At 34.6% G+C, this 16,899-nt stretch overlaps 1 protein-coding gene and 1 long non-coding RNA gene across 2 annotated transcripts; both read left to right on the plus strand.

Annotated features, from left to right (window-relative positions):
* Positions 1-354: 354 nt before the first annotated feature.
* LOC107822944 (dihydrolipoyl dehydrogenase, mitochondrial-like) lies at positions 355-5,490 on the plus strand. Its single transcript, XM_075231318.1, has 2 exons — positions 355-770; positions 3,981-5,490. The coding sequence occupies exons 1-2, from the start codon at positions 507-509 to the stop codon at positions 5,229-5,231; spliced, it is 1,515 nt and encodes a 504-aa protein (XP_075087419.1). The 5' UTR covers positions 355-506; the 3' UTR covers positions 5,232-5,490.
* Positions 5,491-9,119: 3,629 nt separating this feature from the next.
* LOC107822947 (uncharacterized) lies at positions 9,120-10,315 on the plus strand. The gene is made up of 2 exons (XR_001656511.2): positions 9,120-9,295; positions 10,073-10,315. It is a non-coding gene; the product is annotated as an uncharacterized LOC107822947 (long non-coding RNA).
* The last annotated feature ends 6,584 nt before the right edge of the window (positions 10,316-16,899 follow it).

The following is a 16,899-nucleotide window of genomic DNA, read 5'->3' on the forward strand; positions in this document are numbered from 1 at the left end:
TTATACAAGTACAACTTATGCTATCAGCATATCAACGAAATATATTTGATTGGTACACTTTGGGACTACTCGGCACAAGGTCTACTTAATGTGTCTAAATCAAAAATCGTGGTAACTTTAAATGTCACAGTTTATATTAGCCCGTTATCAATTGATGTATTATAAGTCATGCCTCCTCAATCCGTGAACATAACTTGTTTTTAGTCATATTAATTATTTACTTTTTTTAGTCATATGCAAAGATTATACGATAATTATACACGACTATAATTTATACACATGTAATACGGATACGGTGACGTCAATCGTACAGAATTACACCGTATTACCCTACACTGCATCGCAGCAAATTCACACCCAAGCTAAAAAGAGCGAATCAACTTTGCAGTTAGAGAAAAAACTCGTCTTCCTCAACTCAACAGCTCGCAGTGAATCTCCAATTTTGACCAAAAACCTAACGGAAAATTCATCGGAATCCACGATTCCATTATTCAATCTAACGGAAAATGGCGATTTCGACCTTAGCTAGACCGAAGGCGACAACATTTTTATCATCCCGATTTCTCTACAGCACTTCCAAGTATTCATTTTCTCTTACAAGAGGCTTCGCTTCAGGATCCGATGAAAACGATGTCGTTGTAATCGGCGGTGGTCCCGGCGGCTATGTGGAGGCGATCAAGGCCGCTCAGCTCGGGCTGAAAACTACTTGTATTGAGAAACGTGGTACCCTCGGTGGTACTTGCCTTAATGTTGGTTGTATTCCTTCTAAGGTATTTTCTCGACTTTTTGTTTTGGAATTTCTACATTTAATCTCTAATCGAGCTTAGTAATAGTCAAATAATCAAATTAAGATGAATTTTCTTAAAACGTGCGGAACGCATACAGAGGATTAAATATCGGATGTCAACTAATTTGGAATTGAGGTATTGTTGATTGATTAACCTTTAGTTTCTAGATTTGGATTCTGTGTTTTTATTTCTGTTTTTTTTTTTCATTTTCATAAAGTTCAGTTTTTAAAAAAATGCTATTAATGTTCATATTGTTTGTTGATTCCACGACTGGTGCGTGCGAATTTAGTTTGTGTTTATGCGTCTTTAATTAGCACGGGGTAATTACCCCAATTGACAGAATTTTGCATTGGATTCTATGTAGCAACTACACCTCACTCCTAAACGAGATAATGACAGCTATATGAATCCAAATAAGTTGGATTTGGTTATATGATTTAGAAGATTGATCATAATTAGAATATTTTTACTGGCTTCAACATACTGCAACCTGCTTTCTTTTGCCGACTTGGCAGTGGCTATACTCTATGAAGCTCACCTAGGCAAAGTTTATTGCACTCATAAACATTGAGCAAATTTCGTGCTTTACAATATTGAGTTCATGCACTCGTTATTGTGGCTTTAGAATGTTTGTCAAACATCAGTTGGGTAATTGACTTGGGTGATTGAGTGAATTAAATGTGTACTATGTGCCTTATTGGTGTGGCGTGGCGTGGCTGCTGATTGAAACTTATTGTAAGGATATAGTTACTGTATAAGACTTCTGGAAGCTGCTTCTGTTTATTATTTTAAAGAGTTTTTTGATAGAATTCATTATTTTGAAAGAATTGTTTAGAATTATTAGTTTAGTTCTGGTTATCAGATATAAATAATTGATAAAATTGTAAAGATTGTAATATATTTTAGTTAATTAATAATTGTTGGAGTATATCTCAACTAGGTCAAGATAATGTGATACTTCTCTACCAAAAGTATCTTTTTTTGTCTCAAACTAGGAAATGGAAGAGCAATGAAATTGCTAAACTTAAAATGACGCTGTTTTACCCAACTATAATTTAAGAAAAAGCAGTCTCAGAAATCAGAGTGATGGTACTTTTAGGCCACACAACAATAACTACAGTTCTGTCTCAAACAAGTTGGGGTCGGTTATATGAACCCTTGGTGACCATTTTTCTTCATTTAAATTAGTTTAAAGCCAATAATATACAAAATACAAATCAAAATAAAAAGAAGATCTCTATATTTTTTATGAGCATAAAAATCTCTAATAGGGCTAATTTCTATAAGACTCCTAAGAAAGCATAGGACCTATAGTAAACATAGAGAAAAAGAGCTGTGGGAAAAACTTGCTTGCCATGCCCAATGCCGCGTCTATTGGTAGGTTCTGTGGTGGTCCTGCCTCAATCTCTGACCAAACTCGCTTGTATAAAATCTTGTACATGCTTTTGTCTCTTCGTGCTAACAAAACAAATTTAAAATAAGCAAACACCAAATATGCCCAAGGGTATGGACTAATAGTCAATGAAGTGGGTGAATACCATGGGAAAAGGCTTAAATTCCAGCAACCACAAAAAAATTGTCTGTAATTTCTTCCTATCTGCCTAAGCCTTGGTAGGCAGAGTTACCCCATAGTTGTGATGGTGGAAGGTATGAGGTACTGCTTAAATGTTCGAGGTGCGGTAAAACTGCCACACCGTTGTTAAAGGAAAAACACCAAACATTATGCAAGTGCTGACCATTCTTTGGTGATTAAATTATTTTTTCCTTTTGTTTTTTGTGATAAAAACTATAAATTATTTTTAAAGATGTTGATTATATTGCTTAGGCATATGCTACAAATCAATAAGGACATTGTTGTTGATGATCTACAACAATTATCCTTTTTAGTACAAAATATGATTTGCAACTGCTACTAGAACCGGAAGTCCTGTTCAAGCTAATTGATTTTGGAGGAACCAGTGTTATCAAAGGCGAAAAGCGCAAAAAGCTCTAAGGCCCGTTGGGGCTTTAAGCGCAAAGCGCAAATAAAGCGTGAGCTATAATGAAAAAAAGGCGCGGAGAAAAAGTAAAAAAATGTATATGTAGTTTAAGACCAATAATTATAAGCATGAATAACAAATATATGGACAAAAAAATTACGATAAAGTGAAATATCAATTGTTTAGTGTCACCTTTTCAGGATTACATTCATTGGCAAGGAAAAGTATGCCTTAAAGCCTTGATGCGACACTGAAACGCCCGTAAAGCGAGGCGAAGCGCTCAACATGTTTTGAGCCTCGCTTCAGGGCTTAAGCGCGTTTTAAGTGCACATTTGACAACACTGGGAGGAACCTAGTACTAGTTCCCCGAATGATATGTGATTTCAGACAGCTGCAGGATATGGGAACACCGGAGAGTATTTGATTTAGGCCTATGGAAAGCAGATTCAGGCAATTCATTGGAAAGACCATGGAAGAAACTGAGAGCCTCTTAGAAACTCAGTTGAGGAGAATTGAGTTACGGGAAACTACTGAAAGGGAAATTGAAGTTTTGATTTCCAACTTGGTGATGTCATGTATCTTACAGAAAATTATGGGCTCCTGCTTTTATTGCAAACTTCCACATTGTCGGGATATTTCTATTTTAGTTGGCCATAACATGACAAGGCACAGTATCCCAGTTTAGTTTTTTATTTTCAGATAGCTTTTCCTTATTTGTTCTCTTCTTCTACCTTTTCCCAAGGCTACTGAAGGGTGCAATTTAAAAGTGATTTCTCATGATTGTGCCTCCAACTTAGCAGATGGGTATATATGTGCCCAACATTGCTTTCATTGATGCCCGGATGTTATTGTTTTTATTATTGATTCCCTAGTGCAGTGACTTAACTTTCCTGAGAGGACATTTTGGTTGGTGATTATATATAATTATAACCTAGTGACAGATTTATTAACTTGTACCCATAGGGTGCATATTCGATATTTGTCTTATGACCTGAACTTAATAATGTCTTTCCCCTATGTCTTTTGATGACCCATAATCATGGGAGTTCAAGCGCTGGTACTTGCTGCTGTTAATGTGACATCACGGCCCAAGGTTTATGACAAATTATCTTGCCGATGAGTCTTCTTGAAGCTTTAGCGGTCAGTTTTTTGAAGTCTGATACTTCGTGTTTACGTCTAATTTTCTAACATTGTTCTTACTTATTGTGCACAGGCACTTCTTCATTCCTCCCACATGTTTCATGAAGCACAGCATTCATTTGCCAATCATGGTGTGAAGTTCTCTTCTGTTGAGGTTGATCTTCCGACCATGATGGCACAAAAAGATAAAGCTGTGTATAACTTAACACGAGGTATTGAGGGTCTATTCAAGAAGAACAAAGTAAACTATGTTAAGGGCTATGGTAAACTCCTCTCCCCTACTGAAGTTTCTGTCGACACCATTGATGGCGATAACACCGTTGTTAAAGGCAAGAATATTATTATTGCAACTGGTTCTGATGTCAAAAGTCTACCTGGTATAACCATTGATGAGAAGAGAATTGTATCATCTACTGGGGCGTTAGCTTTGACCGAAATTCCAAAAAAACTAGTTGTTATAGGTGCTGGTTACATAGGCCTTGAAATGGGATCTGTCTGGGGCCGTCTTGGCTCAGAGGTGACTGTTGTTGAATTTGCAGCTGATATTGTTCCAACCATGGATGGTGAAGTTCGCAAGCAATTCCAGCGTGCTCTTGAGAAGCAAAAGATGAAATTCATGCTTAAGACTAAGGTGGTGTCAGTTGACACTGCAGGTGATGGTGTGAAGTTGACTCTTGAACCTGCATCTGGTGGTAATCAAACTATCCTTGAGGCTGATGTAGTCCTTGTTTCCGCTGGAAGAGTTCCATTCACTTCAGGGCTTGGATTGGACAAAATAGGTGTTGAAACTGACAAGGCTGGTCGAATCTTGGTCAATGAACGTTTTGCCAGTAATGTCCCGGGGGTATATGCAATTGGTGATGTCATTCCTGGGCCAATGTTGGCTCACAAGGCAGAGGAAGATGGTGTTGCTTGTGTGGAGTTCATTGCAGGCAAGGAGGGTCATGTAGACTATGATATGGTTCCTGGTGTCGTTTACACTCACCCTGAGGTGGCTTCTGTTGGGAAAACTGAGGAACAGGTAAAGTCACTCGGAGTTGATTATTGTGTTGGCAAATTTCCTTTCCTAGCAAACAGTAGAGCCAAGGCAATCGATGATGCTGAGGGACTTGTTAAGATACTTGCTGAGAAAGAGAGCGACAAGATATTGGGCGTCCATATTATGTCACCTAATGCAGGGGAGCTTATTCACGAAGCTGTCCTGGCATTGCATTATGGAGCATCAAGTGAGGACATTGCTCGTACTTGCCATGCACATCCAACAATGAGTGAGGCACTCAAAGAAGCAGCCATGGCCACTTATGACAAGCCCATTCACATGTAGACTTGTGTTATATACTCGGGAGTCTTGTTTTTGTTATTCCTTTGAGAATCTTGAATGCTTAGAATAGGCTTCTTGTTGCCGTCTTTACTCGAGCAGCGCTTTTTCCCCTTTATTTGGGATCCCAAATACATCATATAAATACTCTTCTTCTGCATTTTTTTTCCATAATAAAGATGAGATGTAACCTGATATAAATGCTGCTGATGTTGATGCCAGTTCAGTCTTGGTCTGAAAGCATTGGAAGATAATTTGTGGTTGATTGTGTGCGTGTATGTTTTGTTGTGGGGGGGGGGGGGGGGGGGCATTTAGGTGTACACTGAGTATTTTTTTTAACATTTACTTTCTGTTTCTGGTAATACCAATTACTAGCACAAGCTGTTGTGAAAGGTGATATTGTAGATGATACCAATTACTAAGGCGTATTAGGTCGTCCGTAAATTATGTGTAAATGATTTTTTCGTAACATGTATTATGTTAAAATAGTTCATCTACTTGTGTTACAGATTTGTTTTGTTCAATGGATATTTCTTATCAGTGATTATCGAACTTGAATTCATTGGTTTTATTCTGATTTCATTGTTCACGAATTTTCAGTTATTCTAACTAAATAGGAGTTACAAATCTGTTAATTTGCTTCAATAAGATAAAGGAAACGGTCCAAATTTGTCCTAAAACTTTGTGAAATGTTCTACACATGTCACCTGTTAATAGTTTATGTCAATTATATCCTTGCTGTTACAAAGTAGCACACATATGGCCTTATTAACTGACGGTCCTTCATTAGAGATTAGTTAAACTCTAATAAGTCTAATTGGTTCAATAAGTTTTCATATGTCTTAATTTTAATCCAACTAATTTATCCCGTTATATTTATCTCCACCAAATGTTTATATCAAATCAAACTATTTCATCGTAATACTTAAAAATTAGTAGGCGTTTGATCATAGATTTGTCTGAAACTTTAAAAAAAAGAGTTTTTGAAATTATGATAAAAAGTAATTTTTGAAAGTTGAAGTTTTGTTTGGACATGCATTTTATTTGAAAAAAAATTGAAATTTTGTGAGTGGAAGAAATTTTTTCAAAAACTGATTAAATTCTATGAACAAATAATATTTTCAATTTTTTAAACAAAAAGTAAAAAAAGAAAAGAAAAAGAAAACTATGTACAAATGTGAGCTTAAAGTAAGAATATAATTCTCATCTCATTTCTTAAAAAGGCAACCTTTCTCTTTCTTTCTTTATTCAGTTACATGTAGAAAACTTGGTTGGTAGCTAGATTACAGACACCATTTCAGCCACTCTCAGAGGTACGCCATTTTCCTCTTGATTTTATCTTTGTTTATGTACTGTATCTTTTGTGCTAAATTTACCCCTTTGTGTTTTGATACTCATATTCGCTTTTCTTATTTTCTTTTCTCAAAGTAATTATTGCAATTCAGAGCAAAAGAACACTTTTTAGTGGCTAATCAAAGCTTTAGCTCCTTAATTGCACTAGATATAGTACTAGTCTATATTTAGGATACATCCAATCTTTTGGAAGAGGACATAAAGATAGAGATCTAAAAAGTTATATACCAAGATGTTAACGGTTGATTTAAAAAAAAAAAGGGAAATTCACGATTTGAGAGTTGAAGATTGTTGTAGACTTCTACTGCTCGTATCGTTAGAGTTTAAGTTTTATCCACTGACAATGTTTTTGCGATCAGGTCATTATTTAATAAACATTGATTAGTAACTACTAATATATGGTAACATGTGTTAAATTGCACTATTAGTGTAAAAATTATTTACACTGTCATGTTAAGTTGCACTGATGGTTTTCATTTGTCAAATGTGTTTCTTTTGGCTTTTGACAAGCGTACCTGAAAATTGTGCATCAACATTTGAAGTTCACTTCTCAAACAAATGAATCTTAATTGGAGTGTAACATATTAGCATTTTACTTCACTAGGCATGATTCTAGCAAATAAAAGTTCTAACTTATTGTACCTAGTGGAAAGAGTTCATTGTGGAACTTTAGTATGTTTTTCTCGCACCTTTTCTCAACTTCGCAAATCGTGTTGTTTATAGCACCATTGACCTTTTGCAATTTGCAGCTTTCAGGTCATACAAACGGGAATGCAGCAGATATGGCTTATGCTATTTTCGCTTCTTGACATCTAATTCGCCAATGCAATCTCTAATTTGTGACCACAGAGAAGAATTTCTCTCTTCGTGAAAAAGTTAGTCCCGTTGAAGTATTTCTCAAGAACTTTGAGGAATGCAATGATTCTTGGAGAAGGACACATTTGTTAGCACAAAAGCTACAATGGCAAATGATAAAATGCAGAAAGAAAAGGCACATGAAATGCTTTCTGTTAGCCTGCAAAAAGTAGCAGAGGATATTGATCGGGTCCAGAAAGAGTCGACAAAGATTCAAGATAAAGGCAAACAAACATCAAGCAAATCTTTGGTTCAAGATTCAAGTTCAGCAAAACATATTCTACTTATTAATAACGACACGGTGGGACGTGATGATGAAAGGGAAAGATCGTTAGAAGATCTGACTAGAGTTTTCTTTGGTGAACCCAAAGTCATCATGATTGTCGGGATGGGAGGTATCGGTAAGACAACAGTAGGGAAAGAAGTTTTCAATGATTTATCTATTCGATCGATGTGCGTGCATGGAATGGCGTGAGATAATGCTTTCCAAGTCAAAACAATGGGAGTCGAATATTGTTGATCACCCTTTCCTAAAACTAAAAAGAGTCGACAGACTCTTCTATTCTACTCTCTATGGGAATCTGAAGTTGTGAGGACGAGTTGCGCACTTAGTTCCCTTTGTTCCTAGAGAAGGGCCTTTTTCCTCTGTGTTCCAGATGCGAATGTGGTTCCGGATCTCTTGCATCATATTTGCTACCGCCTCAGGGTTAAGAGGAGGCAAATGCACCCAATCTCTTCCAGACCGCGAATATGATTCCGGATCTCTTGCATCATATTTGCTACGGCCTCAAGGTCAAGCGGATGCAAATGCCCCTAATCTCTTCCATACCACGAATATGGTTCCGGATCTCTTGCATCATATTTGCTACGGCCTCAAGGTCGAGAGGAGGCAAATGCTCCTCAGAACAGTCCTAGCCTTTGTTCCGCAAATGTTCCTCCTCTCTACCTTGAGTTCTAGAAAAGGCTGAGGAGCATTTGCAGAACAAAGGCTAGGACTGTTCTAAGGAGCATGTGCCTCCTCTCGACCTTGAGGCCGTAGCAAATATGATGCAAGAGATCTGAAACCATATTCGCGGTATGGAAGAGACTGGGGCATTTGCATCCTCTCGACCTTGAGGCCGTAGCAAATATAATGCAAGAGATCCGGAACCATATTCGCGGTTTGGAAGAGATTGGGTGCATTTGCCTCCTCTTGACCCTGAGGCGGTAGCAAATATGATGCAAGAGATCCGGAACCACATTCGGGTCTGGAACACAGAGGAAAAAGGCCCTTCTCTAGGAACGAAGGGAACTAAGTGCGTAGCTCGTCCTCACAACTTCAGATTCCCATAGAGAGTAGAATAGAAGAGTCTGTCGACTCTTTTTAGTTTTAGGAAAGGGTGGTCAACAATATTCGACTCCCATTGTTTTGACTTGGAAAGCATTGTCTCACGCCATTCCATGCACGAACATCAAAATGAGATCGAATTGATAAATCATTGAAAACTTCTTTCTTTACTGTTGTCTTACCGATGCCTCCCATCCCGACAATCATGATGACTTTGGGTTCACCAAAGAAGACTTTAGTCAGATCTTCTAATGATCTTTACCTTTCATCATCACGTCCCACCATGTCGTTCTTAATAAGTAGATTATGTTTTGCTTAACTTGAATCCTGAACCAAAGATTTGCTTGATGTGGACAAAGCCTAGTATTTAACTTTCGACTCCCATTGTTTTGATTTGGAAAGCATTGTCTCACGCCAATCCATGCACGAACATCAAAATGAGATCGAATAGATAAATCATTGAAAACTCCTTTCCCTACTGTTGTCTTACCGATACCCATTGAGTATTGCGTGGATATGCTACGGTTCGCCTCAGGTATTTGCCATTATAATTGCTCCAAAGTGCAGGCATTTAGGTAATACATATTGTGATTTAAAAAAGCTGAGTCTCTCCTTACTCTTCATTTTTCTGATGGGTTCTCGATTAGCATTGAAGAAACGATTCTGGTAATGGAGTCTATACTGTTTTCGATGGAGCATTTACTTATGTATATGGACGTCTAAAGTGGACTAAGTAGGGGTACATGGGAGAGAATAACAGGATTTCCTAGGATAGATCAAGTAATTCCACCGAATGTTAGCAGTATAACGCTATAGATGTGTGAATTAGGTGAACATCACGGGTTTGAACCGTGTTGTGGACAAAGCCTAGTATTTAACTTTGGCGGGAAAGGAGCGACCCCATACTCCTCTGATTTTCGAACCTGTCTGCCAACTAGAATTGGTCTAGAAGCCCATGGGATTCTCCAATGTCAATGTTTGACTATAGAGGTGTAGTAAATGAGAATGTGGGACAGTTTATCTTCCAATGCTGTCAGATTCATAATAAAAGGGCAGCCCGGTGCGCGGGTCCGGGAAAGGGCCGGACCACAAGGGTCTATTGTATGCAACCTTACTCTGCATTTCTGCAAGAGGCTGTTTCTACAGCCCGAACCCGTGGCCTCCTGGTCACATGACAACAACTTTACCAGTTACGCCAAGGCTCCTCCTCTGCTGTCAGATTAAGCATGAAAAGAATTTAAAGTAAAATTTTCCTTTTTTTATGTGGTTAGAATATCTTGGGATCTTAGTCGTTTCTTTTATGACTTTGCAGAGTGGATTGACTCCGAACTGCCTGCAGAGGAACTGGATTTGAGTGAAATTCCTCCAGCTGTAGACTCATGAATCAAAATGAATTTACCTCATATTTTTAACCACTTTGTTGAGGGAATTGTATAATGTTGTTTGTAGGTATAGAGTTCTGTCATCTGTATTGAATTTGCATCTTCAGACATGTTATCTTCTCATATGATTTTGGCAATTTCCTTTGCTATTTATTGAGATGATACTTGACTTTTGTTTGGTTCTTTTAATATGATATTGGAACTCATATCCTCCCTTTCTGTAGCACATTCTTCTTTTGTTTGGTTCTTTCATGTTCACCTCAACACAAGATAGAGATACAGGGGAATCGAGCTGGTTTGGTTATATGCTAACTGTATTCTCTCGGCCAAAAACTGAAATAAAAGTAGACAGTTTTTAGGCCTAGAGAAGGAGAATGTTGGTGCAATGGTAAGCGTTGTTGCTGTGATTAGGAAGTTATAGGAGCCCGTGGAAACAACCTTTTGCAGAAATATGGTGTTTAGTTAAGAGATGATAATATTTCTCATATCTTTGCAAAATGAAATCCCTATCTCAGCATGTCAATCTGTTTTTTCATATCTTTTTTTCTTTTCACGAAGCACATGCTCATCTGATAAATGTAGGAATATCACTAGTTATTTTAAACAAAATAATACCACATTTGAGATACATTTATAAGCAAGCACTTTTAGTCTTACATTAAGTTGCAAGGACTAAAAATGAATAGCCTAACATTCTTCTCATGTTCCGGAGCAAAATACAAAATTGGTTGGTCGGTTGAAACGAATTGCACTTGCTAGCTAAAAAGTAAATAAATTATGTATACACTATATATATATATATATATATATATATATATTACTTTTTAGAAAGGTTAAAATATATATTTAAGATGCTACGAGTCTTGGGATCAAGGCTGCTGAATCAGGAATAGATGACTCTAGATAAATACGTGGGGCCCGCACCAGAAACTATTTATATCTGGTAGCCGAAAAAGTATATAAAATATGTATAATATTTGTGTATAACATACAGAATGTATATATATACAAAAAATTTACAAATTTTATATATTTTTTCGGCTATTATTTTTACAGCAGCTATACGTAGAAATGGCGTGGGATAGCCATTTTTTAACATGGCATTTAGTTTTTATCCAGTATTTTTAATGCTGAGCAAAAATAGCCACTACTCTATTAAAATTAATACGAAAAGACGTTGTTACCCTTTCTTCATGAGTGCTGTGTAAATATTAAGGACATGGTTTCCTTAACATTTACACTACATAAATGATGTTAAGGACATAGTGTCCTTAACATTTACACTGCACATATGAAGTTAAGGACATGATGTCCTAAAATTTAACTACGGAAGGCGCAAATACAAGACACTTTGACATTAATATTTACACAGCATTAATGAAGTTAAGGACACCATGTCCTTAATATTCACACAACACCAATGTCTAGCACAGGGGTATTTTCGTCCGGGCAGGTAAAAATTTATTAAGCATTGGCTAAAGAGTAAATATATTTTAAACAATGGCTAAAAAGTAAAGATATCTCTAATTAGTAGCTAACTGTGCACTTCCCCCGGCTATACAGTGTCATTTTTCCTAAATACGTTCTCCAGCCCTAAAGAGCTAACTGGTAGATTCCAAAGTGGGCCACTTGAGAAAGCCCTACATGTTTCCATCTTGCAGTTGAGATATGAATATTGGGCCAGCTCAACTTGTCGAACCAAATTGCAGCCCAGTTTAAAAACTCGTACCACTACGGTTTGGAAGCAAACAAATTGGGAAAACTATTCACTGTAACCGCTTTTAAAAATTATAGCCGATAAAATATAATTTTTTTATGTATATTAATGTACGGTATACAAATAATATATATATTTATATATATATTTTTTTTATATTTTTGACTAGGACCGACTACTGGCCAAATATGTAACCCCCAAACAAATTAGCCTAAGTTCTTATTATATGTACTATTTTCTCAATCATATGTGATATTTGCAAATATCTTGGTCACTGCCCACAGAAGCATCTTAAACAGAAGTTGATACAAAGTCTAATCCTCTTTTCTTATAAATTTCAGAACTGTAATTAGGTTACATTGCAATTTCATTTACTTCCTGCAAATCTCCATGATCTTTTTTCTAAGTTCAATTTCAAAAGATAATACTGTTTAATTTGTTGACCTTCGACCAAAACTCAGACCCCCCCTCCCCCACACCCACAAATTTATTAGGGTCTATTACATCCTTTTTTTAATAACTATGATCTTCGAGCTGGCTTGCGTACACCTTGATTTTCACAGGGTATCTATTACCTTACACAAGCACATATATCGGGTAACTCTATCTACCAAAACTTAAACAAATGAAAAAAAAATCACCTAATATTTTTGCCTTGGTTAAATTTGAACTTGAAATTTATGATTCTCAACCCATTTCATTAACCAGGGGACCGCACCTTTGGGTGCCTAATACATCCTTTGTGTTGACTGTTCTTTTTGCCTCTAACAATATTTTAGACATACTGTGCAGATTATAATACTAAGTATAAGGACATATTTTTCTTCTGTTAGGAACTAATTCATTATTTTTGCTTTGACTTTGTGTTTGACCCATCAATAATATAGATATTTTTTTCCGATAATTAAGACGCTAAGCTCTTACTATCGTTTGAACAGAGTTTTGCTTTTTGAATTGTGAGCAATTAGCTTGCGTGTAAAGAAAGTAGCAAAGCAAAGTTCATGTACCTTAAAAAGGTTCTTGGATTTAAGTAATTTGACAATGATTGTTTAGTTTAAAGCAAATTAGATTAATCTCTAAATTAACTAATAAGAACCATTATTAGAAGCTTCTTTTGTTGACTAGTTGACTCACACACATGGTCAACTACACACATGGTCTTTGACTCTCGATCGATTATGTTTTTAGGATTGAAACCTAAGATCACTGATCTAGAAGGTTGGTTATGAATTCACGTAAATCTAATAGCTTATATATATATATTTGATTGTTAGTCCATTTATGTTCTTCTCTATTTGATTGTTATATTGCGTATTGTCTGTATGTAATATATGTTCTCCGTTACTGAAGTTATGTTATTTTGGATTCTGTCTAGAGTAAGATATATCAAATGCTGGTAATAATTTATATATCTAGCAAAATAATGTTGTTTCATAAACTTATGGTCCTAAAATCTCTGTTCATCTCAAAAAAGAGATGAACAGAGTGAAAAAATTAAAAAATTAAAAATCGGTCTCCTAGTTTTTCTATTTCATAACTTGAAGAGCAATCAGTAGAAAAACACTCTCTTTCACCATTACCTTCATCAACCATTTTCCATCCACAACCCCTCTGTAAAAATATTTCCGTATGTATGCTATAATAGTTCCTATCTTGAGTCCGTAAAATAAATAAATCGATATGTTCCAATGTGCAAGTTTTTAATTCCAAGACCTCAATACTCTTTCGGGTTCACCGAAAGGGAAATCTCTCTCCTGTAAACATGTAAGTTACAATTTTTATATAAATTATGTTACTGTTCATTACCCCGACTTATTTATAGTTTTATATTATGTCCATATATTTTCAGCTTTATTTTATGTTTTCTTAGCTGTACATAATCAAAAAATACTCTAAGTATATGTTTATCTTTCCAATTTCTTAATAACTCTAATGGATTAAACCTGTAAATTCCTAGGAGAGACCGGTTAAAAAATCCCAAAATATTGCCATAAAAGGTGTTAGAATGGGCAAATATATTTACCTGTGGCCAGGGTGAGGTTAAAGAAAGAGATATTAAGGAAAGATCCAGATCTTTAAAATATTGGAAAGAAGAGATGAACAAAGTGAAAAAGATAATATATATATATATATATATATATATATATATATATTTGATTGTTAGTCCAGTTATTTTTGTAATAGTTATAGGGCACTCGATAGAAATCGAGAAGAAGAAAGAAAATAAGCACATTAAGATATGTAACATAGTGATTAAGTTGCTTCTTTCAATTGCATTAATTTTAGATTCTCAAATGTATAGTGCTTCGTGAGTTGATTAAAGTAATAAGGCTTAGATATTTATAACTGAACCCAAGTTTGGACACAAGAAAAGATTGGTTAAGAAATATGGCAAAAATTGTTTAATTATGATAAATTTTATGAGTGAGACAGACTGATATGAAAAAAATTGAATATATAACTATAAACGATTCATATAATTGACTAAATTAACTTAGATGTAGTTGATTAATTAATAGAAGCCGCAAAGTGGTATGTGAAGCATGAGAAAGCATTAGATAAAAGTAGAAAAATGGAATAATTAAGTACTACTTAATAATAATCATGTTGGTGCTTTTGGCAACCTAATGTCTACTGTTTGAACGTTGAAGGGTGACAATGAAAAACAAAAGTAAGAAATCTACCTACAGAATCAGAATTTGAAATTTAAGAGTTCCGAACCTTTACATAATTCATAACTCATATTAATTATTGAATTCGTAATTAAATATTTAAATATATTTAATAAATTTTTTATTATAAATATAAAGTTTGAACAAATTACCGCACCATACTTAATAATTTAGCTCCGCCCCTAAATAATAATTTGTGTTGATCTATTATAAGGTGGCTTGTTCTGTTCATACTTAGACAAACTTTTCTTCGATCCTCTAATTTACATTGTTCTTGAACATTTATACATTAAAGCACGCCTTAGTTTCTTCCTTTTATTTAACTCATCAATTAAAATTGATGCATGCTTTTCGTAGGTGCTTCTTTTCCTTCTCATTCCGATAATTAAGAGAATATGGTTTTTAATGAGACCATCGGTAAATCTTTGTTAACGTTGGACATAAATTAATTGGTTGAAACTTGAAAAAGAGTTTTTGAAGTTGTGTTGAAAAATAATTTTTGAAAGTTGAAGTTGTATTTGGACATGCATTTTATTTGAAAAAAAAGTTGAAGTTTTATGAGTGGAAGAAAAAATTACATCCAAAAACTGATTATATTCCATGAACAAATAATGTTTTCATATTCTTTTTGGAAAAAGTAGTCAAAATTTATGGCCAAACGGGAGCTAATCTATGATAACTTTAATTCTATTTATTAACTCTCATTTAGTTTAAACATTTGCTTACAATTAGTTTTAAAGTAATTCGATTATGTAAATATGTTTTACAGTACCCTAAATTAATAAAAACCAGGATATCCTGATCGGATAGAATAGTACTGCTTAACTTGTTAAAACACACGTACCCCTAGTAATTATTAGGAATTGACAACTCATTAATGGGGAATTTTCCAATTATTATTATTTTTTGATTGAAAGATGGAAAAAGAAAAGGAAAAGGGAAGGAATGCATAAAAATGATATATTCTTACAAACTTGGTTGTTATTAAATGATAACTAATTAGCACATATTTTTATCTTAATTTATCATTTAATTATATTAAATTAATACATTTTGGTATAAACACGAGATGAAAATAAGTTTTTTACCCTTATGTAGTCATATTTTTCATCTTAAGTGCAAAACCATAATTAAATTAAGTTGGACATATTCACTGTAAAATACAATCAAAGAACAATAAAATACGAGTAAACTATTATTAAAACATATATAAATATGTCTACTGCAAACGCTATACGTAGATGTCTACTTAATTACGAGGCATCACAAAACGACAGTTGGCTAGCTACTTTTGGTTAGAAATAGAATAGGCAAATAGCCGATTAAGAAGGGCTTTTTTTTTTTTTTTTTTTTTTTTACTTTTTAGCCCGCACAAAAAATTATTTACATTCGGTAGGCGAAAAAGTATATAAATTTTTGTATATAACATACAATATATATATATATATATATATATATATATATATATATATATATATATATATATATATTATTTTGAGAGCGGCTATACATTATCATTTTTCCAATAAAGAATTTGTTGAGTTGGTGCTATTTGAAGAATGTAGGAACCTTTAATTATTTAAATTTTTAGGGCTGCGTATTGTATTAATACAAAAATGCAAGAACTTCAAATTCTTTTAGGGCTGCATATTGCATTAATACAAATGATGCGGATTTAATTAAAATTATTACTTTCAACTCGAACAAATATCAATAAACATTTTATTATGTTTTCAAGCATTTTCAAGCGATGAATTAAGAAACATCGACACATGAAATTAGATAGTCAAAAACATCAATAATACCTCTATTTTTTGTTTTTTCTCTTAAGTAATCGATACTTATTTTTGAGCCCGACTAATTTTATTCGCACCGAAAGTCCCACTTGGATGGTAAAGTGGTATCTATAAATCTCTCTATACATGATTTCCACTGAAGTAATAATTTAATATATGCTAAGACGGGCAAATTCAAAGCTGCAAAACGAGTTAATTAATAGGTCGTATTAATATACTATATGCTTCATTTAAACTTTAGAATTAAAAAATGGGAATAAAAATAAAGAGTTTCACCAAATCAAATGCCACCTTTTGTTCATTAATTTCCAAACCACCTTTTTTTCTCGGAAACATCATGTATTCACGCAGGGTTCGAGTAATGTCAGTACAACAAGTGGTTTGATATAGGCAACCTATTCTGATACAATTATTAATAACTGATTCCATGACTCGAACCCGTAACCTATAGATCACAAAAAGACAACTTTACCGTTACTTTAGGATCCCGTCCATTTTCCAAACTACTCACTTTGTATGAATCTATATATAACGTCCCACCTCTTCCTCTATGTCCTCGTGTAATAATCAAT

This window comes from Nicotiana tabacum, chromosome 15 (assembly GCF_000715075.1).
Source record: "Nicotiana tabacum cultivar K326 chromosome 15, ASM71507v2, whole genome shotgun sequence".
NCBI classification, from domain to species: Eukaryota; Viridiplantae; Streptophyta; class Magnoliopsida; order Solanales; family Solanaceae; genus Nicotiana; species Nicotiana tabacum.